This window comes from Fringilla coelebs (genome assembly GCF_963513975.1).
Source record: "Fringilla coelebs genome assembly, chromosome: 1".
Classification (NCBI taxonomy): Eukaryota; Metazoa; Chordata; class Aves; order Passeriformes; family Fringillidae; genus Fringilla; species Fringilla coelebs.
Window position 1 is genome coordinate 18,625,581 of NC_140028.1, and position 12,295 is coordinate 18,637,875.

General features: G+C 37.1%; 1 protein-coding gene across 1 annotated transcript in view; it reads left to right on the forward strand.

The window, feature by feature from the left end:
- Positions 1 to 12,295, forward strand: part of NUDCD1 (NudC domain containing 1) — a 38,217-nt gene that overhangs the window by 10,390 nt on the left and 15,532 nt on the right. Inside the window, exons 3-4 of the mRNA XM_084204609.1 lie at positions 8,658 to 8,843; positions 10,570 to 10,750. Coding sequence (XP_084060735.1) covers positions 8,658 to 8,843; positions 10,570 to 10,750 — 367 coding nt within the window. The remainder of the gene's footprint in view (positions 1 to 8,657; positions 8,844 to 10,569; positions 10,751 to 12,295) is intronic.

The following is a 12,295-nucleotide window of genomic DNA, read 5'->3' on the forward strand; positions in this document are numbered from 1 at the left end:
TACTTCATTTCAGAGAGGGAAGGACATGGTTCTATGGACACCATGTTTCTGGTACATACAGTTGTAGTGCTTGAGCATTAAGAAAGAAAAGACTGTGTGGAAAGGAAAATGCCTATTGTCATACTACTAGAGTTTAACTTGTAACTCTGTGTCCTGGTTTGTCAGACAAAAGAAAACACAAGGCTGTGCGTGGGTTTTTGAGAGCATGTGGCTTAGCCTGTGCAAGCTTCTGGGGACAGAAATTACTAGGTCAGGAATAAACTAAGAAAAATTCTGAAACTGTAGTTTTAGATTTTCAGGAAATAAAGGTTTCCAGAGCATGGTAGGGTGAGAACTGAAGCTGCAAAATACTCCTTTCCTTTTCATAGCATGTAGCAGTTGGAGACTTCAGCAGACTCATACTGTGACAAAATAATCTTCTAGGACTTCTTCCAAAACTTTTGAGATCATCTGGATCCCTAGTAGAGACAGCTAAAAGAAAGCCTTCTCTTAACAGTGGCTTGTCATAATCTCATTTTTTGTTTTATCCTTTGAGGTTGGTTAACCCTGGCTTGCTGCTGGATGCCCACCCAAACACTCTCCTTCCCCCTGTTCAACAAGATGAGAAAAAATGAGAGAAAAGCTTGTGTACGAGGATAAAACCAGGGAGATCACTTACCAGTTACCATGATGGGCAAAACAGACTTGACTTTGGGGAAAATTATTTAATGTATTGCCAATTAGGACTAGGGTAGGATGATAAGAAGGAAGGTCACAGAAAGTTTGTACCAGGAACAAGCTCCATAGTTCAGAAACTTGTACTTGCTCCACTGTGTGTTTTTAACATGAGCAACAGTGTGGATATCTGTCCCCTTGTGGGTTTCAGGAGGACAGCCTGCTTTTCCATGGTCTGCTCCAGGGGCTGTAGGCATACCTCTGTGTCACATCGTTGGCTTAGCTGACAAGCTCAACTATCTGCAGTGGAGAGTCCAGTGGAGCCAGCTGGAAGTGGCTGTATATGCCCTGGGCAGCCCTGACCCCTCCTCATTGAGGCCACCCCTGCAGGTCTCCTCTGCCTGCACAACACAGACACCCACCACATTTCCTTTGCTAGGATGCCACTATGTGTGTAAATTTATTTCTTAGCAGATAAAAGATTTTACAACAGCCTATAAATTGACACAAGAAATATTCTTCTCTACAACCTATTTCAAGATAATGGCATTTGATTAATATCTGGTCACATGTTTTGGTTCCACCTGAAGGGGGAAATAAAACTGATTAAGCTGTGAAATAAATAGACACCATCCTGTGTCCTAATACATGTTACTGTGCTGTTTTGTAAAGGAAACATGTTTGCATATGAATAAAAAGGAATTTGTGTTCAGAAACGTCAACAAGGTGTCTCATTACAAATGTGCCAGCCATATATTAGTCAAATGTATATTAAAAATAGCATTGGTTTTGGCCAAGTACAGCTTACAATTAAAATTAATGTCAGTCTTCTTTAAAACAGAAGATGGAACAGGGTAATGAGTTCATCCTAAAATCAGAGTGAAAGAGCACATAGACTTTCTAACACATAATTATTTCTAGTTCTATTTCTTATTTTGGTTGCAGCTTTGATTCTAAAATGACAGTGTATTGGTTATCATATATCATGAATTATCTCTGTAACTTAGGTGTTTAAAAATATGTCATCTGTGAAGGAAAAGAAGTGCATATAACACTTTGCCACCTGCTCAAAATCACACATAATTGAAAAAAGAAAAGTGATCAACACAAGCAGTTCTTCTGTGTTGATGGATGAGTATTCAGGTGGGTTTTTATACCAGAGTGAGGAAATTGTTACTCTAATTTGGCTGGAAATACGGTATAATAGCTTTAACCTTCTTCTGTTACAGCTGTTGGACTTTTTTCATTCGGTATGCCAGCAGCAATGAATACTTTGCTTTAAACACCCAATGGGTAGGGTAGTGGCAGGATTACTGACTTGAGATTTTTTAACTGTTTGGCGTTTTATGCATCTGATGCAACTTTGTTGATTGCTCGGTGTTTGTAGCATTCCAATATAGCTGCAAAACATTCAAAGTTTTCTCCTTTAGCAGTTGGATTGGTTTCTTGACCTTAAGCTCTTCTTGCAAAGACAACTTGGTTTCTTTTTATGCTCAGGTAAACAAATTGAAAAATTGTTGCAAGAGGAGCTCTTTTCTCACCTAATTAATATCCTTAATGATATATATATTTTAATCTCTTTAATTTCCAATTAGAATTATCTATGGAATACTGTTTCTGTAACTTTCAGTAACTTGAATTTAGAACAGCTGTTAGTGGCACCAGACACAATGTGGGAATTCTATTTCAAACAAGTCAGAATAAGAAAGCTGATAGAGAACAACTAAATCTTTCACTGTTGTGTTTCACAGTGTTAAATTCTTGTCTCTTTGTTATTCAGAATGCTGGGTAAGGACATTTTTTTCAGTTAAAGAGATGTGTCAAATGTGTAGGTATTTTTATTTTTCATAAAAACCTAGACATTTGACACATCTCTTTAACTGCAAAAAAATGTCCTTACCCAGCATTCTGAATATTTGTTATTTTTACTTTGTGGGAATTGCCATCTTACGTACAACTTTTATTTTTTCCTTTCTTTTTCATTCCTTTATTCTTTTCTCATTCCTAGTTATTTCCTTGAAAAAATGAATTTTTATTTTAAATCTTCTATAAAATATTTCATGTTTGTACAGTATTGTCATTTAACCCCTGCTGAACAACTAAGTACAATGCAGCTGCTTGCTCACTGGTGCTCCTCCATCCCCAGTAGGATGGGAAGGAGAACCACAGATTGAGGTAAGAACAGTTTAACAACTTATATAAAGCAAAATTTAATAATAATAACAACATAAATAATAATGATAATGAAAAGAGAGAGAAATAAACCACGGAAAAACAAGTGATGGACAATTGCTCACCAGCACTGACCAATGCCTGAGTAGTGCCAAGATGTTTTAGCCAGTTCTTGCTGGTATAATACATGGCCACAGACTCTCACCATCCCCTCATGCTTCTAAAGCAGAGGATTACTATTACCCCAGTTAACCACCTAGTGAACAAAGAAAGTCAGTCAAAAAACTAATCTGACATAATGGGATTGAGAGGAAGTTTTGTTTCATCTTCAAGGAAGTCCATCATTTTGAATGAGATAGAAACTCTTCCTACAAATGCCTAAAGTTAAATTAGTGAACAGAAAGGTTATGAAGAAGATAATTTCCTTTTTTGCCTATTGAAAGGAAATTTTTAAGGCTTTGTAGTAAAGATCTTTTTTCATTTTTTTCAGGAAATTGAGTTCTGAAATTCCTCCTCAATGCTGATAAATCTGATGTGATCCTTAGAAGATTAGGTAGTTGATGATAATTTTTTATTTTAATTGCATCCAAAACTATTTGAAGCTTACTGTTAAAATTCACTTGAAGGCCGACAAAAGTGTGGTCTTTTGTAATGTCATATAGTATACCCCTGTAGTCACTGTTAAGAGGAATGATGCTTCCTGTTTCCATGATATGATACAAAGGATTTAGACTTTTTTTTAACTAGGCTCAGTAATCATTGCTAGTTACAATGGAAAGCTTTTCTACTTCATAGGAAAAATAATGCCTTTCAGTGAAATGTAAAAATTAAATAAAATATGAGGAAGCCAAAATTCATTGTATCTCATGATTGTGTGATATTTGATTGGGTTGTGGTTTTGGTTTATTTGGGTTTTTTCCTTTTAAATCTTTCATTCTCCCCTTCTAAATGTGTTATAAATTAGCAGAATAGTCCAAGGGGTGTAGGATACAGCTGACACCAGAAACTGACCCTGAATGCTTCTAATAATTAAAAATTTGTGAATTTTCCATTACAGTTTCATAATCTTCTTGTAGCACATGGTAATCTCTAATAGGAATTTAAGTAGGCCCAAAAGGCAGGCAGGCTATCTGTTTGTTATCTGGTCTTTTTTTGCTGTTGCTTATTAAAATGGTACTTACCCAAATGTAATTCCTCTTGCTTACCTTTCAGCATGTGTTAAATGCACATCTGAGTTTACTAACATCTGGAAAATAGGAATGTTTTGAAATGCCCTTGAAGGCAGGATTTTTAATAAATGAGGCCACTGCATGCATTGCATGCACAGTGGGCTCTCTCTGTCTTGCATTCACGTGCCCAAGTGCCCAAGACTTTTGGAGATGGTCCTGTATATGTAGATTTTTGACTGCCTTATTTCACACAGCAGAATGAGTAAGTTTCTTTTGCTAAAAGTAGATTATTTCTCCCAAGCTACTGGTTGTTTGAGTGAAAATAGAAGGACAGGAGATGTTTAAATGATTTGTGGCAGAATATTTGAGATCTATAGTGAGACACAGTTTTAATCTTGAATGTTTTCACTGCTGTTTCTTAGTCTCGTGCCTTACTACACTAAGGATGGACCTGAGACTAAGATTCTGTGACCTGTATCACAGAATCAAAAATTACTTGTTTCCCACCCAGGCTGTCAATACAAAAGTATGCTTCTGTTTGTGCTTCCTTTTACATGTCAATATCTTCAAAACTATCCCTGTGATATTTTTCAAATTTTGTTTTTCTATTTTTACAAATACATTTCTTTGTAAACATATTTTCATCTTGACAGCAATGCTAATTTTTATAATGAGGGAAGAATTTCCCTCTTGTTAAACAGAGGTTTCTGATTTGTGGACCTTGAGAAATAATTGTAGATCAACTGACTGGAAATGAGCCTAGTAAAATAAAACAAAAAATAGTTTCGTTGGTTCTGTAACCATTTTTTATGTTTTCAACATGGTCTATTTGTTGTTGAATTAAAACGATAGATTTGGTTTAAAAAGGGATTATCTCTTAAGGTCAGTCAGGCACCTCTTTTTTTTCAGGAATAGTTTTATTGTTCAAATGCATATGGGTACACTAGCTTGTAAAATACCTGTGAAACCCGTTTTATCTAATTTTGTTTCATATATGATACATATATATATAAAACACTCTGTAAATTAGAGGAAACAACCATAACTTCCCAAGAAGTGTTCCCCCAAAGATACAGGAAAGAACAGGAATTGCTTTTCTTTATTACTGGAAGACCTCTTTGAAGACTGCAGATCACATTCTATGAATCTGTAAGAGGGACAAGGTGGTGAATATGGTACGGGTTTGGATTTTTTAAATTATATTTTTTGTTTATTTTAGAATCTTAGAACAGCCCAGATGAAGGGATCTCAAAAGATCTTGTAGTCCAAGCTTTCATGGTGAAAGGAGCCTAGATGAGGTTATCTAGCACTCTGTCCAGTTCTGTTTTGAAAACCTGAAGTCATGGAGTTTCTGCCGTGTCCCTGGGGAGGTTGTTCCAGTCCTTGATTGTTCTCATTGTAAAAATTTCTCATGTCTAGATGAAACCTCTTCTAATGCAACTTTTAGCTGTTGTCCCTTGTCTTCTCTACGTGGCTTCTTATGAAGAGACAGCTCCCAATCTCTTTGTGGCTGCCCTGGAACACTGTGATGAGGTCTCCCCTGAATCTTCTCCAGGGAGACAAAGCCGTACTCCTTCAATCTTCTCACACAGGAGATTCTCCAGTCATTTGATGGTGTTCATGGCTGTCCTTTGCACCTTTTCCAATCTCTCCATGTCTTCTTTCAACATTACTCCAGGTGGGGCCTGACAACCACTGGGTAGAGTGGGATGATCACACCTCTTATCTCTGCTAGTGGTACTTGTGCAGATGCAGCCCAGGATCCAGTTTACCTTTGGTGCTGCAGCACTGCCCTGCTGGCTCATGGTCAGCTTGTTATCCCTGTTGCCCTCAGGTCCCCTTCATCAGGGCTTCTCCCTGCCACACAGACCCTGGCCTGTTCTGAGCTCTCTGGTTGTTCCATTTCAGGTGCAGGACCATGCTTGTCTTTGCTTATTTTCCCAGCACTCTTGCTGCCCCACTCTTTCCAGGCTCTCTGACTCTCCCTGCCACATGTGTTTCCCTTGTAGGTACATGTCTACCTCATCACCTAGTTTAGTGTCATCAGCAAAGGGGGTGAGGGTGCTTTCAACCCTATCATTCAGGTACCTTATGACGATGTTCAGTGTGTGGGGCCTGGTGTCAATCCCTGAGGGACCCCACTTGTGACACACTGCCAGCCCATTTTATTTAACAGCTTCTTAGTTCAGTTGAAAAACTTCAAATGGTTAAGTTCTATTTCATTTATTTAACACATTATAAAGATGTGACTGTGATGTTGCTGAATGTCCAGTTTGCATCTTATATTTTTCTGTGAGAATATTTTGTTTGTACTCTTAATACTTCAGCCTGATCTACTTCATAAGTAGCTGATCAAGCTGTATTGCTAATAAAGTATGTCCTGACTGTTTTTTAAACTGTGACGCCAAATTATTTTCAAATCATAAAGATTTTGTTAGAGTTTTCTTTTAACCTTACAACCTTGGGTATTCAGAGATTACTTCAACATAGAAAATGGAGGTAAATCTTAATCCTGAACAGGCAGCAGCATGGCTGACATTCCATGAGCCAAATAATGAGCAGAAAGTCAGTTACAAATCCTTGTTCAGCAAAGAAAGAGCTGTATCTGAGAGTGAAGGCAGAAGATAAAGAATAATCCCTAAAAGATGTGCTGGAAGACATGCCACTGAAGACAGTTGGAAATCCAATTTTCAGCATGAAAACAGGGGTTTTTTTCTGTTAGAATTATCAGGAAATTAGGAACACAACACAGAACTAAAGCAGGACTTAGGGAAACAATTACTAGAAATACAGATGAAATTGTTAATCTAACATCCATTTTGTACTCTTATTGAATCAAGCTGATTTGTGTAACATTAACAGAGTAGGAAATAATAGGGGTTTTTTTTAATATAGTGGTATGCATAATTTTTAAAAAATCTATATGTCTTGATTGTTCACTGAAGAATTATCTCATCTGTACAATTTGTTCACCATAGTGTCTCTGTTTATTCCCGCTCAAAAGCTATCTGTAGTTCAGCTTAAAAAAGATTGCAGTGTGGCACTGCAACAGTGCCAGATAAACTTATCCTGACATGTAGTAGAATCAGAGAATTGTTTAGGTTGAAAAAGCCTTTTAGAGTCATTCAGTTCCAGCAGTCACCCAGCACTGCTAAGTCCATCACTAAACTGTGTCCCTAAGTGCCATATCCACACATCTTTGAAATTTATCCAGTGATGGTGACTGCGCCAACTACCCTGGGCAGCCTGTTTCATAGGGTTGTTTCCTTCTGGTGAGGAAATTTCTCCTAATATCATCTAAGCCTCTCCTGGAGCAACTTGAGGACATGTCCTCTTGTCCTGTCACTTTTTACTAGTGAGAAGAAACCAACCTTCACCTGGCTACAACCTCCGTTCAGGTTGTTGTAGAGAACCATAAGGTCCCCCCTGAACCTTCTTTTCTCCAGGCAAAACAACCCCAGCTCCCTCAGCTGTTCTTGAGCTGTTCTTGATCCTTCCCCAGTTCCATTGCCCTTTTCTGGACACACTTCAGCCCCTCAGTGTGTTTCTATAGTGCAGTGTCCAAACCTAAACCCAGGACCTGAGGTGCAGCCTCACCAGTGCCCAGCATAGGGGGATAGTCACTTCTCCAATCCTGCTGGCCACACTATTTCTGATCCAGGCTGGGATGCCGTTGGTCTTCTTGGCCCCCTGGACACGCACTGGCTCATGTTCAGCTACTGTTGACCAGCACTCCTGGTGCTTTTTGTCTGGGCAGCTTTCCAGCCACCCTGCCACCAGCCTGCGGTGCTGCCTGGGGTTGTGATCCAAGGGCAGGGCCATATTGAGCCTCATGCTGTTGGCCTTGGCCCATCCAGTCCAGCCTGTCCAGATCCCTCTGCAGAGCCTAAATACCTCCAGCAGATCAACACTCCTGCCCAGCTCGGTGTCTTTTGCAAACTGAGTGAGGGTGCCCTCAAATCTCCCATGTAGATGATTGATAGAAATATTAGACAGGACTGACCCCAATGCTAAGACCTGGGGAACACTATTAGTGACGAACCACCAACTGGATTTAATTCCATAGTATAATAATAATGTTATAGAGAAGTTATTTGAAAATGTCGTAGGAATTAGCACAGCTTTTCTTTGCTGGCTAATCATAGTTAATACTTCTCTTAACTTTCTGAATAAAGTGACCACTCTAGAAAAGCTGAGAAATTATATTTGCCAATTGTGCAACAGAATAAGCTAAAATTCTTTTAAATTTACAGGTGAATTTTATGTACTAGTTTGAGTACAGTTCTGTGGCTTCATTTCTTTTTAAGTCTCCACATTTTTCCTGGGACTAGAATTATTTGAGGTAAGTGATTATTATATAGGAATGCTAGGGGAAAATAAAAGCCTTTTCTAATGCAAAATATAGTTACTGCTTAAAACTGAAGAAAAAGAGTACTGAAATACCAGTTAGAAAACACTCATAGAAGTCAATTTCATGAATTTCCACCACCTTTTCCACATATGTGGGAATTATGCTTGCTGCCCACTTTTTTCCAAATATGCTCAATGATACACCAAACTGGTACATTGCTACTGAGATTTATTATTCTTAATTTGCCTGTAATATTTACTGAAATTATTAAATCCTTCATAAAGTCTTAGTAAATGACTGTTTGTTTATAGGACACTGCTCTGCAAAAACCAAGAGAAGTTTTCAGGCTACCTACAGACTTGACTGCGTGTGATAGTCGCCTTTGTGCCTCAATGCATTTCTCATCCTCCACGTGGGTAACCCTTTCTGATGGTACAGGAAGATTGTATTTAATTAAATCAGGCAAGCGTGGAAGCAGTGCATCTGAAAAGTGGGAGGTATGTCCTGCAATAAATAATATATTTAGGAGCTGTAATATATCCCTATCAAAGTTACCCAGCTGCATTAATAATATTAGTTATCCTGCTTGGACATAACAAATACAATTGTTACATTTCTACCTCAAGCTGCGAGTCTCATGTTCTGTGGTTAGTTTCTTTTTGTTTATGAAGAGGAATCTGGTAAAAAGTGCATGTATTTTGTATCTGTTTTCTTTATTAGAGGGTAGTTTCCTAAGAAACCACAGATGTTTTAGTATTGACAGAAACGTAGGTGTATATACTGAAGTGTAAGATTTCAACATGATGGATTAGCTCCTTTCTCTACATCTTTTCAGAGTTCAGTAAAGGAAATTGATCATCCTTTTTTTAGATTCTGGGTAATAAATACCATCTGGTTTTTATTCTGTGTGAGAATGCTGACACATAAATAAGTTACATTGAAGTTGTCGGTGTAACAAAAATACAAGATTTATATCTGAGGTTCTGTCATCATTTAAATTGACTTGTTGAGTATGTACAGCATGCAGTGGTTTAGAGTTGTTTAGAGTAATATCACAACCCTATAAATCCTCAAACTTTATCAGGTTTCAGTAACAACAGCTGGATTGAGTCTATACTCATTCAACTGCTGCAGCTTGAATTCTTTGTAATTTATCCATTCATTTTTTTCTTTCATTTTCATGTGTTAATCTTCTAGCAAATAATGCTTCTTTTCTTCTCTGTTGTTTGGATTAATTTCGTTTTTATCTTCAGTTTTTTGCTGAATTAGTACTTTTTGAAAAAAGCTGGAATACATGGTTTTTAGATATAAAACTTCCAACTATAGGTACCAAATGTTTCATGCTGTAAGATATGAAGTCCTTCTGTATAAAATTAGTGAAATATTTTTCATATTATATAAATAATTTTCATGAATTTATGAAATTTTTAACTTTAAGATCATAATTAATGACATTTTATATTTACAGTGGTGCCTAATAGCCTTTCAGTATGACAGTAATAGTTATGTATTCTGCCTACCTAATTTAAATATTGGGGGGACTTTTCCAATCCATTTACATAAATAAAAATTCAAGAACTTCTAACCCTAGCTTCTCCTGAATATGAATATTATTCTCCTTCACTTCATTATAGCTTTTTGTTTCTTACTTTATAGCAGAGAAAAATGGGATGTCTTGTAAAGCTAAATAATGGCACATTTAGTGATTGAACACTGGCAGTGATAATTTGGACCTTTGTGTCTTCTTCTTTCCACATGTCAAGGTCTACAAAGATTTTCAGAATGTTGAAGTATCTAGAGAACTAGTGAGACCTTGGGGAAATGCCTGCATTTTCATCTTGAATGTGAGGCTGTTTGCCCAGTTGATAGGCAGTGTTTATAGACCCTCTTGTTCTCATCAGTTGCTGTACCTCTGTTTATTGCAGTGCTAAACAGCCACAATGCAGATAGGTTTGGGGATCTTTGTGCTTTGTTTGGTGGGCTCTTATAATGATTGTTAAATATAAACAATAATGTTAAAAAACATTTCAGTACAGTAACTTAATAGCCACAGAAGGAGGAACCAGAAATGTGTGACATTTGTGGGTTCATGCTGGCAGAGAGATTTGTGGGAGATAACCTGTTACTGATTTGATGTTCACTGAAACCTTTCCCTGCTTTCTGTAAAAGAGCAAGGCTTCCAGCTTTAACTGTCTGATTTTTTATTATGTTTTTGTCTTCTAGATTGTGTTTAATGAAGAGCTAGGAAGTCCATTTATTGTAGCACACAGTGTTTCCTTCGTAAAATCTGATGCACATTCATTAGCTGTGCTGCTGCTTAGGGTAGAAAAAGATGAACTGGACACAAAAGGAAGTGGATTTCATGTTACTTTGGAATGGGTTACAATTGCAGAAGGAAAAGAGGGTAAGTGTTTTACATTTATATTACTGGTGAGTAATGGTAAAAAAAATAAAAATCATATTTTTATTCTTTGTCTTAGAAGTTATTTTTCCACAGGTTCTGATATTTCTTTTCCACAACTGAGATTTTGCATAGGTAATTTTTTCTCATATTTTGAGATCAAGTTATTGGTTGTAGACCTAAATTTTGACAGACATTTGGAAAACAGGAAGTAAAGTTTTGCACTTGTGTCATTAAGATAATTAGAAAACAAGATAGCACTTTACATGAATGTTATGAAATACAATTTCTGTTTAGCTTGGTCTTGTACAATCAAGGTTATATGGAACTATTTCTAACTAACATCTGTAATATTTTTTAAAACATTGTACAGCTGGATATGGGTCTTTGGTTGTTTTTGTTGTTGTTATTTTCTTTAGCTTCCAATTAATGATGTAGTGGATTTCAAGTAGTATGAGATAAATGTAAGACCTGTAGCATAAATAGTAAATACTGCATATTCTGCGTTTTCCTGCAATAAGAGTATGAAGTTAATTTTAGACCAACACATTGAAAATATATTCCTTAGTATATTAATACCTACTAATTAATATTTTATCCTAATAAGGTTTTACAAATGATACTTTATATATTCAATATGACCATATATATGTACATTAAATATCATGATTTACATGAAGGATACAAGGCCCCCTGTGTCACTGATTTAAAGATGTGTGAATTAAATTAATAGACATTCTTGGAATGACTGATACGGTCTTGCTCATTATTTTCCAAGAAATAAAATTTTGATACTGACAGAAACAAGATCTTTCACTAGTTGAACTAAAGAGTTGAGGCATACTGTGATGTTATTAGCCAAATGTTCTTCCATCTCCTACATTCATAGTATGGATAACATAGCATGGACTAGAATAGTTCATTTGGAAGTTGTCATCTAGTCCAACTGCCTGACTAGTTAAAGCCTGTTGTTAAGAGCAGTGTCCAAATGCCTCTTAAACACTGATGGATGGGGCTTTGACCATCTCTCAAGGAAGCCTGTTCCAGTGTTTAACCACCCTCTCAGGAAAAAAATGCTTCCTGATGTCCAGTCTGAACCTCATCTGGTGCAGCTTTGAACCATTCCCAAAATGTCCTGTTACTGGACACCAAGAAGAAGAGCTCAGCATTTCAGTCTCCACTTCCTCTCCCTAGGAAGACTGTAGACAGCAATGAGGTTGTCTCTCAGCCTCATTTTCTCCAAACTAGACAAGCCTGAAGTCCTCACCTAGTCTTGACAGGACATTCTTTCCAGACCTTTCACCAGTTGTGTTGCCCTCAGTGGCTTTAGCTGTTTCCTGCTGTTGAAATCTTGGATGATGGAAATATTTCTCAGAAAGCCACACGAGGCTAACTGCCTAATGCTTTTGTGGCAAGCTCAGCAAGAGAAAGAAACCTCTGAACATTGCTGTTTGTAACTTAGAAGGAAAACTAAATCAGTAACACTGTCAGTATAGAACTGAAGACTGTTACTCATGAGAGCCCAAAACAGACTTTTATTATATTTTT